General features: G+C 44.5%; 1 protein-coding gene across 4 annotated transcripts in view; it reads left to right on the top strand.

Annotated features, from left to right (window-relative positions):
- Nucleotides 1-22,815, top strand: part of TMEM232 (transmembrane protein 232) — a 435,959-nt gene that overhangs the window by 109,588 nt on the left and 303,556 nt on the right. For all 4 annotated transcript variants that reach the window (XM_077290225.1, XM_077290199.1, XM_077290207.1 and 1 more), the window contains 2 exons: nucleotides 1,823-1,922; nucleotides 2,135-2,262. In XM_077290225.1, the coding sequence (XP_077146340.1) occupies nucleotides 1,823-1,922; nucleotides 2,135-2,262 (228 nt within the window). The remainder of the gene's footprint in view (nucleotides 1-1,822; nucleotides 1,923-2,134; nucleotides 2,263-22,815) is intronic.

The following is a 22,815-nucleotide window of genomic DNA, read 5'->3' as shown; positions in this document are numbered from 1 at the left end:
TGGAATGACCTGATGGTTAAACTAAAAAACAGGACAAGCTCTGGGAAGTGGGAACTCTGCTGACCGCAATCCTAATCCTATAACACACACACTAGAAATAGCTGTGGAGCGTACCTAACTCTCCCTAGACGCCTCTTCACAGCCTAAGAGCTAACTACCCCTAAAGATAGGAAAATAAGCCTTTCCTTGCCTCAGAGAAAATTCCCCAAAGGTAAAGGAAGCCCCCCACATATATTAACTGTGAGTTAAGAGGAAAGTCACAAACACAGGGATGAAACAGGTTTCAGCAAAGGAGGCCAGACTTACTAAATAGACTGAGGATAGGAAAGGGGTCAGCACAAAAATCTACAAAAAGCCACGCAGAGTGAGCAAAAAGACCCCCGCACCGACTCACGGTGCGGAGGTGCCACTCTGCAACCCAGAGCTTCCAGCTAGCAAGGCAATATCATGTTAGCAAGCTGGACTAGAACTTAGCAAGTACTAAGAAATATATATTCAGTACACAATGAACAACAAATGAACTAGCAGGGACTTAGCTTCTGCTGGAGTAGACAGGTCATCAGAAAGATCCGAGAGAGATCTGAACCAGTGCAGATACATTGACAGCTGGCATGGAGTAACGATCTGAGTGGAGTTAAATAGAGAAACCAGCCTAGCCGCAAACGAAGGCAGCTGAGGAAGGAACCTCAGAACCAGCAGTTCCACTCACAGCCACCAGAGGGAGTCCACGGACAGAACTCGCCGAAGTACCATTCATGACCACAGGAGGGAGTTCGAGAACGGAATTCACAACACCTCACTACTCATTTGAAACAAATTTTTTATGTCACATATTGATTGAATTTATACCAAAAGCACAATATTTCGTCACAGTCAGATAAATAATGCTGCCCATATACATGTTGCATTTGTGCCAAAAGGATGTATGCTGAATGTAGAGTAAAAATTCTGTGTGATCATAGTCTTAAAGTATATTTTCAGCTTTTAATAAATCTTTTTCACCAAGTGCACTTCTCCTTTGCAATATATTGATGTAGCAAATTCTTACATTACACCATGAACCAAAGGTACTGGTTTTCACTTGTACAGTTTATGTTTAGATCCATCTGAAGAAGAAAAAACTAACAGAAATCTTCACTTCTTAAAAAATAAATCTATCAAACAAATATTAACTGTATAACTTTTTTTGATGACTGTCAAGTTACATCATTTCTTGCCTTTGGCAGTTGCCTTACCTTTGACAGTAAGAAAAGCGCAGCATGAAGCAATAGCCTTCACATGTAATTTGGTGACACTCCAAAGGACCCCATTTTGATTTAAGACGGATCCAGCACAACATTGTAGCTACTGTAATAAATGAAAGCAATAACCTAGATGTGAACAGATAATGGCATTGCAATTTGGCTCCAAATATTGCTATCAGTCCACACCTGCTAAGTAGTTGAAAAAGCTGAGATTGTGAACCATGGGACTGTAAATTCACACTCTGCTCCACCATGCCTGTCCTGGTTTTATACTCCTGTTTGGAACTATTTGGAATAAATATCAGGTGGAAATATGATATTATTTTTGCACAAATCAGCTGTAATTGTTTCATGATAACAGTGATTGGTCCCATTGGTTAATATTTACAATGTTCTTGCTTCCCATATTGAACTGTAATTCGCATTAGTTGCTAAAGGAGGACTAAAATAAAGAGGACTAAAACAAAGAGGACTAAAATTAAGACACATCCAAAATTGAACTCATCATTGTTCTAATTAATACTAAGGCAATCACACTATTTATACAGACAAGTAACTCTTTTTATTTACTCCAACAGCTTGGATTTTTGACATTTCTAAGACTCTACATCTTTTATCTCCTTGGACATCTACAATATTTTGAGGAAGAAAAAAGCAGACTTTCTACTTACATAAAAGGTTGGATTTAAAATATTTTTAGAATTATACATTTGTATTTCATTTTGTAGATGTAGGTTCATGTAAACTGCATGGCGTCTGGTGCAGCTCCTCCATGTTATTTAGACCATTGTTGTCCGATAGTGGTTGAGATTTTTTCCAGCCTCTGGATCTATACCTGCTTCTCGTCAGTACTGATTTTTAAAATACTTTTCCATTTTATCCCAACTCAGCCTTGCCGGTATGTGAAACAACTTATCAGCTATATCCAAATGTTCTTTCATCTATACATATAATGCTGAAAGTTGGCGAAATCATATGTGATTTGGACTCTCCACAAGAAACAAATAACTTAGTACAGGTGAGTGGTTTTTTTTTTTTATTAAGATAAATTTTAACCCCTTCGTCATATGTCGTGTCCCTGACTTTGATGCTGGCTCACACTCTGAGCCCACATTTGTCCAAACACATGACTGCTGATTTAATCAGCAATCATATCCCTTTAACAGATGTAGGTGGAGTGGTGCTTTTAACCTCGTAAATCCCTCTGTCAATCTCTGATAGTGGGATTTAACTAGCGCCGACAGGGGTGCGTATCATTTCACAATAAAATCAAGTGGTCACTGTCGTAATTGCGAGACGCCTATGGGTTGTCATGACAACCAAGGGTCTGCTGATGACCCCTGTACCTGTCATTACGATACTCCTGTGAACGCTGGTTTGTGGCCGCCGTTCAAAGGAGATCATGATTTGTGCTATACATACAGTTGTGCTTAAAAGTCTACATACCCCGGCATCATTTTTTGCTTTCTTGGCCTTTTTTCAGAGACTATGAATGATAACACCAAAACTTTTTCTCCACTCATGGTTAGTGGTTGGGTGAAGCCATTTATTGTCAAACTACTGTTTTTTAAATCATAATGACAACCCAAAACATCCAAATGACCCTGATCAAAAGTTCACTTACCCCATTTCTTAATTCCGGGTATTGACCCCTCTAACATCAATGACAGCTTGAAGTCTTTTATGGTAGTTGTGAATGAGGTTCTTTATTTTCTCAGATGGTAAAGCTGCCCACTCTTCCTGGCAAAAAGCCTCCAGTTCCTGTAAATTCCTGGGCTGTCTAGCATGAACTGCATGCTTGAAATCTCCCCAGAGTGGCTCAATGATATTGAGGTCAGGAGACTGTGATGGCCAATCCAGAACCTTCACTTTGTTCTGCTGTAGCCAATAACGGGTTGACTTGGCCTTGTATTTTGGATCATTGTCATGTTGGAATGTCCAAGTACATCCCATGCGCAGCTTCCGGGCTGATGATTACAAATTTGCCTCCAGTATTTGTTGATAACGTGCTGCATTCATCTTTCAACTTTGACAAAGTTTCCTGTGCCTTTGCAGCTCACACATCCCCAAAACATCAGCTATCCACCTTCGTGCTTTACAGTGCGAATGGTGTTCCTTTCATCATAGGCCTTGATGGCCTCTGTCCAAATGTAACGTTTATGATTGTGACCAAAAAGTTCACTTTTGGTCTCATCACTCCAAATTTTCTTGTTCCAGAAGTTTTGAGGCTTTTCTCTGTCCTGTTTTGCGTATTGTAGGCAAAATACTTTGTCGCATTTGCGCAGTAATGGCTTTCTTCTGGCGACTCGACCATGCAGCTAATTTTTCTTCAAGTGCCTCCTTATTTTAATCTTGAAACTGTCACACCACTAGTTTTTGGATAGTCCTTTATTTCAGCTGATGTTGTTTGTGGGTTTTTCTTTGCATCCCGAATAATTTTCCTGGCAGTTGTGGACGACATTTTTGTTTTTCTTCCTGACCATGGTTTTGTTTTTACAGAGCCCCTGATTTTTCTTCTGTCCTGTTTCTCTCACATAGAGACCCTCAATAGGACATATAGTGCACAGAATTAAGTTCACCACTTTAGAAGAGGAACATGTAAATATTTCAGGAATCTTAGTCCTGCTGTGTGTTGGGAATCTGTATCCTGCCTTTGGTCTCTGCCTGAGTACACATTTTGCAGCTCTTCCCATTGCAAGGATAAGTTCCTCTTGGTGTATCTGAGGGTATTGAAATTTGGATCATGACGTTTCTTAAATTTAGAGGTTGCCTGTAGCACTGCAAGAGTGGGTCTTTGAATATTGTTTTAGCCGGTCATCGTTGTGTTGGATGTGAAGTTTTGTAGCAGTTTTTCTTAGTGCCTCAAGTTCTAGGTTGTAGGTCACCATTAGAGGTACACCATTATTTTCCTCTATTTCTCTGTATTGAAGTAATTGACTTCTAGGGATCTTTGTGAATTTAATGATCTTCTCATCAATGGAGGTAGAGTAATAGCCTGGCTTTAAAAATGTCTTTTTAAAATGGGTTAAGTGTTCATCCCTGTCCAGTGGGCTGGAACAGATATGATTATATCTGGCTGTAGACAATGGACTTTTTTATGTGTTTTGGGTTGAATTTGTCCCATCTGGGGTATGTGGGACTGTCAAATGGTTTCTGACACACAGATGTCTGGATTGAAGGTACCTAGAAAGTTTATTTCTTTTTTGAGTGGTCCAATGTTAAGTTGGGATGAAATGTATTGAATTTGTCATGGAATTTTAGAAGTTCTTGTTCAGACTCAGTCCAGATTATTAAGATTTCATTGCTGTAAAGGAAATAGGCAAAGAATTTGATGGAATAGGATGCTAAAAAGTCATTTTCCAGTTTAGCCATGAAAAGGTTGGCATACTTGGGTTCCATTTTGCTGCCCATAGCAGTTCCATTGTGTTGTAGATATAGCGCCTCGCTGAAAGAGAAAAAGTTGTGTGAAGATAAATCTGGTGAGTCTTAATACAGACTTAGAAGGTATCCTATTAGCTTTAAGAAACATTTAGCAGGCAGATAGTCCATCTTCATGTGGGATGTTTGAATATAGCGTTTCCACATCCATGGTGGCTAAGATGGCACTCTTAGGGAGAGGACCTATTGCAGATAACGCTTTTAAAAGGTCTGTGGTGTCCTATAAATATCTTACTGTCGTCCTTACCAGTGGTTTAAGGGTATTTTCTTCCCACCTTCGGATTTTTTCAGTCAGTCTTCCCACCTTTGAAATACTTGTCCTCCCTGGGTTACCTGCCTTATCGATCTTGGGAAGCATATAGAAAATTTTTGTCCTGGGATTCTGGTTTATAACTGCACATGGTCAAAGGAGCTTGCCGTATCCTGGTGACCCGGATGTCACCATGATGACATCAGGTCACCATGGCAACAATCAAACCCTTGTCATGATATCACAGGGGCGCCGATCGGGAGCCCCCCTCCCTCTCCCTGCCTTGTAAATGCTGTTATCACACATGCACTGCTCCTGTGCACGTAATATCACCAGGACGTACCCAGTCACTCCCAACCAGTACGTGCTGGGTATGTCCAAGGTCAGGAAGGGGTTACCTAAAGTTCTGCCTTGGATTGGCTGGTAGGTCCTGGTGTATTAGTAGGTGTATTGCCATGTAATCAAACAATCATGCTGTGAATTTTAACCCCTTAACGACCGCCAATACGCATTAAAATGGTGTCCGTTAAGGGGCCTTATTACATCATTGCCGTTTTAAAAATGGCATTGGGGAATAAGGGAATAGCGCCACTCGGCAGCAGCGATTCCGCGGATGTCAGCTGTATATGACAGCTGAAACTCTGCAGTGTAGGACCCAGACGGTTTTGCTTCCGATCAGGGCCGATTAACCCCTTAAATACCAATACCTGTCATGCTGGGTAAAGGATAAGTAAGTGCACAACAATGGGGAGAGGGAGGGAGGAGCCCAAATACAAGGAAAGTGGGGAGTGGAGGCAGATCTAAAATTACCCTGTCTGCCCTAACCATCATATATAGGCTCTGCACCTATCGCTGAGCAGGAACCTAATCCCTGCCTGACCCTAGTGATAGGCCCTGGTTATGGAAGGGGTGAGTTATCATTAGTCATTCCCCACTACAACAAAAGACAGAAAGGGTAGATGAATGAGGGAAACATTTAGCCTGAGAAGACAACCGAAATGTCACGCCAGCAATCCTCCAAGAGTCATCTGAGAAGGAACTAACTGACTGTTAGTACTTTCAACTAGACAGAGACAAGAGCTAACACCAGCACCATGCTGCAGACATGGAATGAATATAAACCTTCAGTAAAGGTGTCAAATTAGCAACAAAAGGGTAAGAGGTAACCATTTGGTCCTAAAGGGAGATAGATAATGCTCCACAACAGCGATACAAAAATCAAGAAAGTTAATCTCAAAGGCCTTCTAAAGCCGGATCCAGGATGAGTGTCAGTCACCCCTGACACACCTGAGACAGTACCCCTCTTCTACGAGTGGCCTCTGGACACTCAGGACCTGATTTCTCAGGGTGAGAGGCATGGAATGAATTAACTAGTCTAGGTGCATTCAATTCTGATGCTGAAACCTACATCACGTCTTCTGGACCATAACCCCTCTAGTGCACAAAGTATTGCAAGGAACGATGTTTAAGACGAGAATCAACAATCCTCGAAATCTGGAACTCCTAATTACCATCAACAATGATTGGGGAAGGTGGTAGGGGAGAGGACTAAAGAGGTTTAACATACTTCTGGAGCAGAGACCTGTGGAACACATTGGGATTTTAAGAGCCTGGGGTCACTCAAGACGAAAAGCTGCAGGTTTAATGACAGTGGTTGTTTTATAGGAGCCAATAAACCTAGGTCCCAGTTTCCAGGAAGGGATCTTCAACATGATATTCCTGGTAGACAACCACACAAAGTCATTCAAACTCCGGACCTGGCGAGCATTTTGTGTCAGCCATACGTTTGTACCTGTCTCCCATTACCTTCAAGTTACTCTTAACCCCCCTCCGCCACACTGAAGAGAGTGACGGAGCAAAAGGTGCCTCTTCAGGAACTTTCAAAGCCCCTCCCCCACTAAAAGTACCAAACTATGAATGGAAACTGTATGCACCAAATAACGGTGACCTGCCAGTAGGTTCTTGGCGATAATTATTAATAGAAAACACAGCCAACAGTAAGTAAGATGCCCAATCTTCCTGGTTTTCGGAGACAGAATACCTGAGGTAAGTCTCCAAATTTGGTTAGTGCACTCGGTCTGTCCATTCGACTGAGGATGGAAAGCAGAGGAAAAGAACAGCTGCACCCCTAGTCGAGTACAGAATGCCTTCCAGAACTTAGAAACAAATTGGGTCCTTCGATCTGACACCACATCGAAGGCAACCCCGTGAAGCTTCACAATCTCATTAACAAAAACCTGAGCAAGAGTCATGCCATTCGGAAGTGCTGGTAAAGCGATGCAATGCACCATTTTACTGAACCTATCCACAACCAACAGAACCACGGTCTTGCCTGCCGATACCGGTAGCTCAGTAATAAAATCCATGGGCAAATGTTTGTCTGCTAGGAATGAGTAGTAGAAGAAGAGCACAAACACTGCAAGCAGACACCTGTTCAATCACATCCCGATGCAATCTGGCCACCAAAAACAACAAGAAAGGAGTTCCGCGCTTGCCTTACCAATGGATGGCCAGTAAGTACAGAGTTATGATGTTCCCTAATTACTTTATACTGTATATATATATATATATATATATATATATATATATATATATATATATATACTAGATGTTTCCAGCCAGCTAACGCTTGGCACGCTCATTGCTATCTAATGCTGCTGGTGATTAAACTAAAGTAAATAATTACATCATTCAATAGCGCTTACGCAGGTGGTAAATTAACTTAAAATGAAGTTAATAACAATAGTGGGTGATGTGTTGGGGGCGGGATTATGTGTGGTGATGGGGCAGGATTATGTGTGGTGATGTGTTGGGGGCGGGATTATGTGTGGTGGGGGGGTGGGATTATGTGTGGTAATGGGGTGGGGGGGGCGGGATTATGTGTGGTGATGTGTTGGGGGGCAGGATTATGTGTGGTGATATGGTGGGGGGGCTGGATTATGTGTGGTGATGTGGTGGGGAGGCGGCATTATGTTTGGTGATGTGGTGGGGGCGGGAATATGTGTGGTAATGTGGTGGGGGCGGGATTATCTGTGGTAATGTGGTGGGGGGGGCGGGATTATGTGTGGTGATGTGGTGGGGGGCGGGATTATGTGTGGTGATGTGGGGACGGGATTATGTGTGGTAATGTGGTGGGGGGTGGGTTTATGTGTGGTGATGTGGGGTGCGGGATTATGTGTGGTGATGTGGGGACGGGATCATGTGTGGTGATGGGGTGGGGGGCGGGATCATGTGTGGTGATGGGGTGGGGGGGCGGGATTATGTGTGGTGATGTGGTGGGGGGGCGGGATTATGTGTGGTGATGTGGTGGGGGGGCGGGATTATGTGTGGTGATGGGGTGGGGGGGCGGGATCATGTGTGGTGATGGGGTGGGGGGGCGGGATCATGTGTGGTGATGTGGTGGGGGGCGGGATTATGTGTGGTGATGTGGTGGGGGGGCGGGATTATGTGTGGTGATGTGGTGGGGGGGAAGGATTATGTGTGGTGATGGGGTGGGGGGCGGGATTATGTGTGGTGATGGGGTGGGGGGCGGGATTATGTGTGGTGATAGGGTGGGGGGGCGGGATTATGTGTGGTGATGGGGTGGGGGGGCGGGATTATGTGTGGTGATGGGGTGGGGGGGCGGGATTATGTGTGGTGATGGAATGGGGGGGCGGGATTATGTGTGGTTATGGGGTGGGGGGCGGGATTATGTGTGGTAATGGGGTGGGGGGCGGGATTATGTGTGGTAATGGGGTGGGGGGCGGGATTATGTGTGGTGATGTGGTGGGGGGGCGGGATTATGTGTGGTGATGGGGTGGAAGGGCGGGATTATGTTTGGTGATGAGGTGGGGGGCGGGATTATGTGTGGTGATGTGGTGGGGGGGCGGGATTATGTGTGGTGATGTGGTGGGGGGGCGGGATTATGTGTGGTGATGTGGTGGGGGTCGGGATTATGTGTGGTGATGGGGTGGGGGGCGGGATTATGTGTGGTGATGGGGGCGGGATTATGTGTGGTGATGGGGTGGGGGCGGGATTATGTGTGATGATGGGGTGGGGGGCGGGATTATGTGTGGTGATGTGGTGGGGGGGCGGGATTATGTGTGGTAATGTGGTGGGAGCGGGATTATGTGTGGTAATGTGGTGGGGGGCATTATCTGTGATAATGTGGTGGAGGGTGGCATTATGTGTGGTAATGTGGTGGGGGGCGGGATTATCCGTAGTAATGTGGTGGGGGGCGGGATTATGTGTGGTAATGTGGTGGGGGGCGAGATGTGTGGTAATGTGGTGGGGGCGGGTTTATGTGTGGTGATGTGTGGTGCGGGATTATGTGTGGTGATGTGGGGACAGGATTATGTGTGGTAATGTGGTGGGGGGTGGGATTATGTGTGGTGATGTGGGGGGGCGGGATTATGTGTGGTGATGAGGTGGGGGGTGGGATTATGTGTGGTGATGGGGTGGGGGGCGGGATCATGTGTGGTGATGGGGTGGGGGGGCGGGATCATGTGTGGTGATGGGGTGGGGGGGCGGGATCATGTGTGGTGATGGGGTGGGGGGGCGGGATCATGTGTGGTGATGGGGTGGGGGGGCGGGATCATGTGTGGTGATGGGGTGGGGGGGCGGGATCATGTGTGGTGATGTGGTGGGGGGGCGGGATCATGTGTGGTGATGTGGTGGGGGGGCGGGATCATGTGTGGTGATGTGGTGGGGGGGCGGGATCATGTGTGGTGATGGGGTGGGGGGGCGGGATTGTGTGGTGATGTGGTGGGGGGGGCGGGATTATGTGTGGTGATGTGGTGGGGGGGCGGGATTATGTGTGGTGATGGGGTGGGGGGGCGGGATTATGTGTGGTGATGGGGTGGGGGGGCGGGATTATGTGTGGTGATGGGGTGGGGGGGCGGGATTATGTGTGGTGATGGGGTGGGGGGGCGGGATTATGTGTGGTGATGGGGTGGGGGGGCGGGATTATGTGTGGTGATGGGGTGGGGGGGCGGGATTATGTGTGGTGATGGGGTGGGGGGGCGGGATTATGTGTGGTGATGTGGTGGGGGGGCGGGATTATGTGTGGTGATGGGGTGGGGGGCGGAATTATGTGTGGTGATGGGGTGGGGGGGTGGGATTATGTGTGGTGATGGGGTGGGGGGGCGGGATTATGTGTGGTGATGGGGTGGGGGGGCGGGATTATGTGTGGTGATGGGGTGGGGGGGCGGGATTATGTGTGGTGATGGAATGGGGGGGCGGGATTATGTGTGGTAATGGAATGGGGGGGCGGGATTATGTGTGGTAATGGGGTGGGGGGCGGGATTATGTGTGGTAATGGGGTGGGGGGCGGGATTATGTGTGGTAATGGGGTGGGGGGCGGGATTATGTGTGGTGATGTGGTGGGGGGGCGGGATTATGTGTGGTGATGGGGTGGAAGGGCGGGATTATGTTTGGTGATGAGGTGGGGGGCGGGATTATGTGTGGTGATGTGGTGGGGGGGCGGGATTATGTGTGGTGATGTGGTGGGGGGGCGGGATTATGTGTGGTGATGTGGTGGGGGTCGGGATTATGTGTGGTGATGGAGTGGGGGGCGGGATTATGTGTGGTGATGGGGGGCGGGATTATGTGTGGTGATGAAGTGGGGGGGCGGGATTATGTGTGGTGATGCGGTGGGGGCGGGATTATGTGTGGTGATGGGGTGGGGGCGGGATTATGTGTGGTGATGGGGTTGGGGGCGGGATTATGTGTGGTGATGTGGTGGGGGGGCGGGATTATGTGTGGTAATGTGGTGGGAGCGGGATTATATGTGGTAATGTGGTGGGGGGGCATTATCTGTGATAATGTGGTGGAGGGTGGGATTATGTGTGGTAATGTGGTGGGGGGCGGGATTATCCGTAGTAATGTGGTGGGGGGCGGGATTATGTGTGGTAATGTGGTGGGGGGCGAGATTATGTGTGGTATTGTGGTGGGGACGGGATTATGTGTGGTAATGTGGGGGGCAGGATTATGTGTGGTGATGTGTTGGGGGGTGGAATTATGTGTGGTGATGTGTTGGGGGACGGGATTATGTGTGGTGATGTGGTGGGGGGCGGGATTATGTGTGGTGATGTGGTGGGGGGCGGGATTATGTGTGGTGATGTGTTGGGGGGCGGGATTATGTGTGGTGATGTGGTGGGGGGTGGGATTTGTGGGGGGCGGGATTGTGTGTGGTGATGTGGTGCGGATTATGTGTGGTGATGTGCGGATTATGTGTGGTGATGTGGTGGGGGGTGGGATTATGTGTGGTAATGGGGTGGGGGGCGGTATTATGTGTGGTGATGTGGTGGGGGGCGGGATTATGTGTGGTGATGTGTTGGGGGGCGGGATTATGTGTGGTGATGTGTTGGGGGGCGGGATTATGTGGGGTGATGTGGTGGGGGGGCAGGATTATGTGTAATAATGGGGTGGGAGCGGGATTATGTGTGGTGATGTGGTGGGGGGCGGAATTTGTGGGGGGCGGAATTGTGTGTGGTGATGTGGTGCGAATTATGTGTGGTAATGTGGTTGGGGGCGGGATTGTGTGTGGTAATGTGGTGGGGGGGCGGGATTATGTGTAATAATGGGGTGGGAGCGGGATTATGTGTGGTGATGAGGTGGGGGGCGGGATTTGTGGGGGGCGGGATTGTGTGTGGTGATGTGGTGCGAATTGTGCGTGGTAATATGGTTGGGGGGCGGGATTGTGTGTGGTAATGTGGTGGGGGGGCGGGATTATGTGTAATAATGAGGTGGGAGCGGGATTATGTGTGATGATGTGGGGTGGGGCGGAGGTACTGTGCAGGGGGTGAGAATAGCGAGTAATCACGATGTCTCTTATATATATATATATACAGTATATATATGTATATATATGTGTTTTAGGAGGGCGAGGGGTCAATTTTTGGTCTATACATGTAACATTATTTGATTCAATAAATATTGAGAAGTTCTTCGCAAAAACGTCTACTACTGTTCCTTCTACGCTCGATGGATATCTCTCTTTTTTGCCTAATTACTTTATGGTGCAAATCAGACGGTACAAATAACCTCCTCGGGGGCAGGAGGCAGGGGGAAAACATGAAGAAAATTCCAAGTGTGGTGAAATTGTTTTAAAAAAAATTAAATTCTGACATTTGTTTTTTGGGAATTGTTTTTATTAGTGGAAAAGAGGTGAATTCAACTTTTATGTTGTTTTATTTATTTTTTCAAAACTTTTTTTGTACTTTTCACTGTATTTATTAGTCCCATTAAAGTCCCTGGAGCTGTGATTATCTATGCAATATACAGTAATTCCATAGAATTGTTACATATAGTAAAAATCATAGTCTCACTTTAAGCCTGGCCACAGACTGGGTTTCAAGGAAGCTCCGTAATGAGAAGCACGGAGGCCTTCAACAGACCCCCAACTGTCATAGCAACCCGTCAGTGCCCTGCGATCACGTCACGGGTGTGCTGATGGGCACATAGAATGACGTGTCACTATTCTGGTGTTAAAGCAGCTGTCAGAGTTTGACAGTGGCATTTAACAGGTTAACAATCGTTAGAAAAAGGTCCTGGCTGTAGCATACTGATGGCTATGGGGCAGTCTAACCCCGTAAGCTCATTCCGTATACTTGTTACTGACTTGCACTGTACATGTACGACGGATGTCGGTAAGGGGTTAAAGGAAATGTGTCATCAGAAATGACCAACTGTTTAAATCAGGTTTTGTATTAAATGTATAGTTTTTTGAATGTTGAAAAGTTGAAAATGTTTTTTTTTTATGTATAAATATTACGATTTGTGTTAAAAAATAATTTTACATCTTGCAATTTTCACGCTGATCATTGGTTGCTCATCTACACTTATAGTAACTGTTCTTTCTGAAGATTAAAGTGTACACTAAAGGCCCCGTCACACTTAGCGACGCAAAAGCGATCCCGACAACGATACGACCTCTCAGGGATCGTTGCTGCGTCGCTATGTGGTTGCTGGTGAGATGTCAAACAGTGAGATCTTCCCAACGACGCAGCAGCGATGCGGCGACCTGTAGCGACCTGTACAACAATGTCGTTGGTCGTTGTGACCCTGTCACATGGCAGCTATTATGACGATTCAGACCTCAATGAGGGACGTCCTGTGTGACGTTGTAGTCAACGAGGTCGTTGGTAAGGTGTCAAACACAGTGATGTGTGCTACCCAGCGGGACCTCAACGATCAAAAAAAAAAGTCCAGGCCATTCCGACATGACCAGCGATCTCACAGCAGGGGCCTGGTCGCTGCTACGTGTCAAACATAGCGAGATCGCTACTGAGGTCGCTGTTGCGTCACAAAACTTGTGACTCAGCAGCGATCTCGCTAGCGACCTCGCTTAGTGTGACGGGGGCTTTAGAGCAATCAACTGGCTCATACCCTATCCTTTGCGCTGGAGATCAATGTGAGGATAGTGGGGGCAGGGCCTGGTGGATGTTGAGCTATCAGCTGCGTACAGAGGTGTTACCTGTCCTGTCCTGGAATCCTGCCTGGGATGATAATCCAGCCTGCTGTAAAACGAGCAGAACAGGATGTAAGAGTCTAAAATAGCTGTGGTAGACATGGTAAAAACTGAACTATATACAGGTCCTTCTCAAAAAATTAGCATATAGTGTTAAATTTCATTATTTACCATAATGTAATGATTACAATTAAACTTTCATATATTATAGATTCATTATCCACCAACTGAAATTTGTCAGGTCTTTTATTGTTTTAATACTGATGATTTTGGCCTACAACTCCTGATAACCCAAAAAACCTGTCTCAATAAATTAGCATATCAAGAAAAGGTTCTCTAAACGACCTATTACCCTAATCTTCTGAATCAACTAATTAACTCTAAACACATGCAAAAGATACCTGAGGCTTTTAAAAACTCCCTGCCTAGTTCATTACTCAAAACCCCCATCATGGGTAAGACTAGCGACCTGACAGATGTCAAGAAGGCCATCATTGACACCCTCAAGCAAGAGGGTAAGACCCAGAAAGAAATTTCTCAACAAATAGGCTGTTCCCAGAGTGCTGTATCAAGGCACCTCAATGGTAAGTCTGTGACCGGACCCTGAGGAAGATTGTGGAGAAGGACCGATTCCAGACCTTGGGGAACCTGAGAAAGCAGTGGACTGAGTCTGGTGTGGAAACATCCAGAGCCACCGTGCACAGGCGTGTGCAGGAAATGGGCTACAGGTGCCGCATTCCCCAGGTAAAGCCACTTTTGAACCATAAACAGCGGCAGAAGCGCCTGACCTGGGCTACAGAGAAGCAGCACTGGACTGTTGCTAAGTGGTCCCAAGTACTTTTTTCTGATGAAAGCAAATTTTGCATGTCATTCGGAAATCAAGGTGCCAGAGTCTGGAGGAAGACTGGGGAGAAGGAAATGCCAAAATGCCTGAAGTCCAGTGTCAAGTACCCACAGTCAGTGATGGTGTGGGGTGCCATGTCAGCTGCTGGTGTTGGTCCACTGTGTTTCATCAAGGGCAGGGTCAATGCAGCTAGCTATCAGGAGATTTTGGAGCACTTCATGCTTCCCTCGGCTGAAATGCTTTATGGAGATGAAGATTTCATTTTTCAGCACGACCTGGCACCTGCTCACAGTGCCAAAACCACTGGTAAATGGTTTACTGACCATGGTATTACTGTGCTCAATTGGCCTGCCAACTCTCCTGACCTGAACCCCATAGAGAATCTGTGGGATATTGTGAAGAGAAAGTTGAGAGACGCAAGACCCAACACTCTGGATGAGCTTAAGGCCGCTATTGAAGCATCCTGGGCCTCCATAACATCTCAGCAGTGTCACAGGCTGATTGCCTCCATGCCACGCCGCATTGAAGCAGTCATTTCTGCCAAAGGATTCCCGACCAAGTATTGAGTGCATAACTGAGCATTATTATTTGATGGTTTTTTTGTTTGTTATTAAAAAACACTTTTATTTGATTGGTCGGGTGAAATATGCTAATTTATTGAGACAGGTTTTTTGGGTTATCAGGAGTTGTATGCCAAAATCATCAGTATTAAAACAATAAAAGACCTGACAAATTTCAGTTGGTGGATAATGAATCTATAATATATGAAAGTTTAATTGTAATCATTACATTATGGTAAATAATGAAATTTAACACTATATGCTAATTTTTTGAGAAGGACCTGTATTTTTTCTTTTTAAATACAGAATATGATTTTTTTTAAAAGCCAATTTAAAATGAAAAATACAGTAAGACAGAATCCTGATTTTAAAATAGGTCACTTTCTAAAGATACATTGCCCTTAGGTAACGTACAACTGTTTAGTATATCTGTGTAGACATGTAGACTGTTGCATGCATTCACTAATGATATGTAATGGGTAGTGTAATCTTAGCCTAGGCAGTCTGCAGATGGCACATGCAATGTAACACTGCCTTAAACAACAGGAGAAGTGCACATTATCAAATAGATATTTTAGACCTGATGAAACTGGTGTACTTATTTTGAAGATCTTTGTCGACCCTGCAGAGTAGAAACTCATGAAATGCTCATTTTAGTATCAACAGGAAACCTTTCAAACATGATTATACATACATTCTAACATGGAATTCTAAAGTAGACATAGCAGCCTCATCCGGTCTAAGAGATCTATTTAATAATGTATGAAGTTAAAAAAAAAAAAATGTGTTAAGAGCTTTATATAGAACTAGCTGTACTACCCGCCTTCGCCCGGGTTAATGACTGCTGTTAGCAAAATAGAATGTGTTAACAAAAATTTATTCTGCACGCAAAAACCACAAAACAAATAGATAGAAATGTAATTATTAAAAGGCAAAAACTAAGCTAATAGAAGCATTTCACAACATATATTAGCTTTGTTATACTGAGAATGTCTTTGTTGCCTATATTAACCAATCAGAGCTCAGATTAATTAACTGTAGCAAAATAGAAGCTGAGCTGTGATTGGTTGCTATTGGCAGCCTGATAAATCCCCAGCCAGCAGGAAGCCCACCCCCTGGCAGTATATATTAGCTCACACATACACATAATAGACAGGTCATGTGACTGACAGCTGCCGTATTTCCTATATGGTACATTTGTTGCTCTTGTAGTTTGTCAGCTTATTAAATCAGATTTTTATTTTTGAAGGATAATACCAGACTTGTGTGTGTTTTAGGGCGAGTTTCATGTGTCAAGTTGTGTGTGTTGAGTTGCATGTGGCGACATGCATGTAGCGACTTTTGTGAGATGAGTTTTGTGTGGTGACATGCGTGTAGCAACATTTTGTGTGTCGAGTTGCATGTGACAGGTTAGTGTAGCAAGTTGTGTGCAGCAAGATTTGTGCATGGCGAGTTTTGCGCGTGGCGAGTTTTGTGCAAGTATGTGTGAGGCAACTTTAGCATGTGTTGCAACTTTTGTACATGTGGCAATTTTTCTGTGTGTGCAAGTTTTGCATGAGGTGAGTTTTCCATGAGGTGAGTTTTGCACGTGTGGCGAGTTTTGCGTGAGCCGAGTTTTGCGTGAGCCTAGTTTTGCATGTAGAGAGTTTTGCGCGTGGCGAGTTTTGAGTGGTGACTTTTGTGTTTCGACTTTTATGTGGCGAGGTTGGTGTGTGTGTGTGGTGAAATGTGTGCTGAGGGTCGTATATGTGTTCAAGCACGTGGTAGTGTGTGGCACATTTTGTGTTTGTGTTCATATCCCCGTGTGTGGTGAGTATCCCATGTCGGGGCCTCACCTTAGCAACTGTACGGTATATACTCTTTGGCGCCATTGCTCTCATTCTTTAAGTCCCCATTGTTCACATCTTGCAGCTGTCAATTTTCCTCCAACACTTTTCCTTTCACTTTTTCCCCATTATGTAGATAGGGGCAAAATTGTTTGGTGAATTGGAACGCGCGGGGTTAAAATTTCACCTCACAACATAGCCTATGACGCTCTCGGGGTCCAGACGTGTGACTGTGCAAAATTTTGTGGCTGTAGCTGCGACGGTGCAGATGCCAATCCCGGACATACACACATACATACATACATACATACACACATTCAGCTTTATATTAGATGTAGAAGGGGATGTTATACTGAGGATTCATTTGTTAAGGTGATTCTGATTGTTGCCTAGATTACCCCAGAAGCAGTCATGGCACAATGTCAGTGTGGCATCATTGGAACATTACCTAAGGTCTGCTGGCATAAGCCGACGTTTTGTGTAGCAAACTGCTGTTGTGGTTATATAGTAAAGACCCAAGTGAGAAATAATAAACTGCTTAATAAACTATGAAATTGTAAATGGAGGAAGCTCAGAAGCAGCAGTGAAGTTTAAAGCCGATACAAAGCCAAACTATTAAAGTATTAATATTATTTACTAGGCAGGAGGACCACAAGAGACATTACTTTCTCTTATGGAAAAAAAGTTTATGGCTGTATATATAAAGTACATTCAAGAAATGCCTAAAGGGGATTTTAACCCATTTTGAAACTTGTTTAGAAGGGAAGAATCATTAAAAATAAAAAAAGAAAGTGTTTCTTACCAGTCTGAACTCCCAGAGCTCCAACATGTCCATACAGTCACCTAACCACTGGGACCATTGTTCAGATGACTGATGGATAGGACGTTGTCCCACTGGAAGTGATTAAGGCTGAAATCATGCATTTAATGATTTTTTTGAGCCAAACCAGAAATCTGCTTCTAACGTTAGCTTAAAAAAACTGCAGCAAAAACTCCAGTTTTTATTCTAACAGGGTTTGTCTATGTGATAGTAAATAAAGTATATTAGATCACAATAGTCAAAATAAAGAATTTACTGTTGCAGATTTCTGCTTTCAGCAGAATGAAAAGTACTTAGACGTTGTGGGCAGGGTTGGCTCCAGGTTTTCGTGGGCCTCAGGCGAAAGAGTCTCAGTGGGACCCTTTCACATATACCACAATTCATGATGCACAGATTCGGCAGCGAAACATATAATACAGGTTATGTATTATTATACAATGCCAAAGATTTCACTTCTTACATTACATGAGTGACATTAATAGCTCAGTATAGTCCTCCATACAGAATAATGAGCCCCATATATTGCTCCATACAGAATAATGAGCCCCATATGTGTTAGGACTGGCGGAACGCACCAAATATAAAGAGGAGATATAAGATGTGTTCGCAGTCCGGGGTCCACTGTGCAGAGAAGACACCTGCTGCTCGGTAATGGCAGACTATATGGCAGTATTAAGAGAAAACACACACGGGTTAGCTTCACCCGGTATGAAGGAAGTGAACCCTGTTGCGCCACAGGGCCGCGATACCGCACAGAGAGCACAAGCAAGGAGTCACAGAACTCTGCCCCAAGACTCAGGGTCAGAGTCCCTCGAGACCTCCTGCGTTCGACACCGCTACAGTGGTGTCAGGAGTAAACTAAACTAAAATAGGTTTAGCATACTGGGTGCGCGCAGCGCCGCTCTGGCGAACACCACTAACCACCCTAACTAGGGACGGGTAAGCGCACTGGTTGCGCACGGGCTAACACTGCTGATAGATGCTGTAGATTGTGCCTGGTGCTGGACGGCACTAACTGGCACTAGACAGATCCAACATTTGCAAACATTCATCAACACTAGGGTGGGAATGATTCGGAGCTTTCACCAGAACAGGCATACATACACACACATACAATTAATGATTTATTCTAGCATGTGGCCTTGCGGCTATGCAAACCTTTTATAGCTGTAGCTCTCCAGGACCATCCTAGTGATCCAATAGGAGCCGCTACAGGACCTGAGCATGTGACCCCCGACCTCCAATGAGAGGTCGACCTGTGGGCATGCTCAGTAGGGGAAAAGCAGGACATAGTCCCTGGAACGTCTGCTCACCACTGATCAGTGCTGGCTACAGAGGCTGAGCCTGGAAAGGCAGCAGTAACCAAGCGTACAGTATCAGCTTGAGCCAGACGCTGGGATCGATGTCTCTGCTGAGCAGGTTCCACTGCGGCTGGAGGAGAATGGGAGACTGCAGCGGACATGGTTCGAGATTCCCCCTGTGCAGCGGTGGGAACTCGAGACCTAACAATATGTTGCTCCATACAGTATTATGGGCACCACATGGTACTCCATACAGAATAATGAGCCCCATATATTGCTTCATACAGTATAATGAGCCCCATATATTGCTCCATACAGAATAATGGACCCCTTATATTCCTCCACACAGCTTAATGAACCCCATATATTTCTCCAAACAGAATAATGGACGCCATATAATGGTCCATACAGTATAATAAGCCCCATATATTGCTCTATACAGAATAATAGACCCCATATAATGCTCCATACAGTATAATAAGCATCATATATTGCTCCATACAGAATATTGGACCCCATAAAATGCTCCACACAATATAATGAACCCCATATATTTCTCCATACAGAATAATGGACCCCATATAATGCACCATACAGTATAATGAGCCACATATAATGCTCCATACAGTATATGATGGGCCCAATATAATAATGCTCCATACAGAATAGGTCCCATATAATGCTCCATATATAATTGGCCCCATAAGATGCTCCATTTATAAAGGGCCCCATATACTGCTCCATATGTAATTGGCCCCATAAGATGCTCCATTTATAATCGGCCACATAAAATGCTCCATATATAATTAGCCTCATAAGATTAGTGTGATGCATCAGCAATAAAGGCAAACACAGTTCAAGGATGTATTAAGAGAAGCATAGAGTCTAGATCACATGAAGTAATTATTCCCCTCTACTCCTCCTTGGTCAGGCCTCATCTGGAATACTGTGTCCAGTTTTGGGCACCACGTTTTAACTTCTTTCCGACATTGGGCGTAATAGTATGCTCACGTCGGAATCCTTCCCTTTGATGTGGGCTCCGGCGCTAAGCCCACATTTTTCCCGGCACATGTCAGCTGTTTGAATAGCTGACATGTGCCTCTAACAGCAGTGGGTGGAATCGCGATCCACCCGCAGCTGTTAACCTGTTAAGTGCCACTGTCATTCTCATACAGCGACATTTAACTCGCTCTTCCGTTAAGCACATCGGAAATCCCACCCATCGGTGACCCCGTCACGTGATCCTGGGTTACCAATGGGTTGGCATGACAACTATGGTTGTCATAGCTGGATTGTTATGAGCACCTCTGGGTGGTCAACGCTCATAGCAAGTGAGCTTTTCTGCTACATACAGGCGATCTGATCATCACCGGTATGTAGCAGAGCCGATCAGACAACTGTAGCTTCTAGTCTCCCATGAAGACAATAAAAAAATACAAGTTCAAATCACCCTCTTTCACCCCATTCAAAATAAAAAAAGAAAAAAAATCTAACATACACATATTTGGCATCACAGCGTCCAGAATCACCTGATCTATCAATATAAAAAAAGAATTAACTTGATCGGTAAACGACATATCAATCATTAAAAAAGCCAGAATTACGTTTTTTTCATCTCCGCTACATTGCAATAAAATGCAATAATGGGCGATAAAAAGATTGTATCTACACTAAAATGGTATCAATAAAAACATCAGCTCGGCACGCCAAAAATGAGCAATCACACAGCCTCAAGTCACGAAAAAAAGAGACGCTACAGGTCTTGGAAAATTGTGTTGTTTTTTTATTTTTTTTTAGCCACTTAAATAAAAAAGAACCTAGACATGTTTGGTGTCTATGAACTTGGAGTGACCTGGAAAATCATAATGGCCGGTTTTAGAATTTAGTGAACATGGTAAAAAAAAAAAACCAACAACAACTGTGGAATTGCACTTTTTTTGCAATTTTACGGCACTTGGAATTTTTTTCCTGTTTTCCAGTACATGATATGTTAAAACCAATGATTTTGTTCAAAAGTACAACTTGTCCCGCACAAAACAAGCCCTCACATGACCATTATGACTGAAAAATAAAAAATGTTATAGCTCTAGGAAGAAGGGGAGCAAAAAACAAAAACGCAAAAGCAAAAATACATCTGGCCACAAAGGGATTAAAAGAGACGTTGAAAAACTGTAGCATTTTAAGAGAAGAGCTACCAGGATGGTGAGCGGACTGCAAAGTATATCCTATGAGGAACGGTTAAAGGATCTAGGAATGTTTAGCTTGCAAAAAGGAATACCACTCTTTTTCCTTCCACTCAACGTTCCATTAATATGCTTGGATACAGCACTCTGTGAACAGCCAGCTTCTTTAGCAATGACCTTATGGAGTGTGTCACTGACTGCCTTCTGGATATCTGTCAAGTTAGCAGCCTTCCCCATGATTGTGGAGCCTACTGAAACAGACTAATGGACCATTTTAAACCCTTAGGAAGCCTTTGCTGGTGTTTTTGTTAATTATTCTAATTTACTGAGATAATGACTTTTGTGTTTTCATTGGCTGTAAGCCATAATCATCAACATTAACAGAAATAAACCCTTGAAGTAGATCACTCTGTTTGTAATGACTCTATATAATATATGAGTTTCACTTTTTGTATTGAAGAACTGAAATAAATTAACTTTTTTATATTGCAAATTGCCTCTGCTGAAAAAAAGAGGACTTAACTCTATAGCGCCACCTATTGGAAGTAGCGATCCTACAAGTCACAATCAACCCTTTAACGAGTCGTGCAATATGACTTAGGATAAAAGCCAAATCAGTATCTCAATTCGTAGACACGGTGTTTCGGGCTGTTGGCCCTCGTCAGTGCGAAGCATGAGAACTGATTTGGCTAGGTGAGAGGCTCTGGAGTGGGGTCTAAGGGGTAACGTTTCTCCTTATGGAGAGTGACGTACCAGCTGGCTTGTCAAGGTAAGGAGGCTTATTCGCTGTGCAATGCTCCTCTGGGAATTTAAATATGCAAATTGCCTCTGCTGAAAAAAAGAGGACTTAACTCTATAGCGCCACCTATTGGAAGTAGCGATCCTGCAAGTCACAATCAACCCTTTAACGAGTCGTGCAATATGACTTAGGATAAAAGCCAAATCAGTATCTCAATAGAGTTAAGTCCTCTTTTTTTCAGCAGAGGCAATTTGCATATTTAAATTCCCAGAGGAGCATTGCACGGCGAATAAGCCTCCTTACCTTGACAAGCCAGCTGGTATGTCACTCTCCATAAGGAGAAACGTTACCCCTTAGACCTTTTTTATATTCTAATTTTGTGAGAAGCACCTGTATATTAATGCCTGATCATAAGGGGAGACTCAAAAGCATCCTATAGGTTTATCTGTCACTTTCACAGTGATTCTCGGTTCATATAAATGTGCCATTATGTATTTCTTGCTTATAACATTGCTCAGACTCTACTGTTATGTGGAAATAATTTTCTTTCCAGTTAACGTGATATTCAGCAAAAGGCATTAATCACCATAGTAGCATTTGCCATGGACTTGGGAAACAAGTGAAGATGTTCTTATAGACATTGCCCAGTGGAAACAAATTATCACCTATCAACAGGGTAGATGACAACTTGATCATCAACGGGTGCCCGACCGCTGGGACTTGCATCAATCAACAGAACTAGGAACTTTTATCCTTATCAGAATGGTGCAGCAATGCACAAGCTCGACCACCGCTCCGTTCAGTCCCGATGGTGGCGCCAAGTGCCGTGTTTCATTTGTTCTAGAAGCTCCATAGAGAATGCATGCAGCAGTGGTTCGGTGTCCAACCGGCCGCATCATCATTTTGTAACATGGATAGAAGTTCCAATTCATCGGTAAAGATGCCAGAGGTGGGACCCTTATGGATGAGCAAATTATCACCTATCCACAGGAGAGTCATCGGTAGAAATATTGTGCAGCTGACCACTATCTAATGTGTTTGAGGGTCTTTAGATTCAATTTATGCTTTCTGCGTAAAGAGCAAGGTTTTGATATGAGATCTATACTTATGCATTATAAATTTCAGTTACTGCAAATTATGTACTTCTCCTTGGATAAAAAT

The sequence above is a fragment of the Ranitomeya variabilis genome, chromosome 1 (assembly GCF_051348905.1).
Source record: "Ranitomeya variabilis isolate aRanVar5 chromosome 1, aRanVar5.hap1, whole genome shotgun sequence".
Taxonomy (NCBI): domain Eukaryota; kingdom Metazoa; phylum Chordata; class Amphibia; order Anura; family Dendrobatidae; genus Ranitomeya; species Ranitomeya variabilis.
Note: the sequence above shows the minus strand (reverse complement) of the source record. Positions and strands in the feature narration are given on the sequence as shown.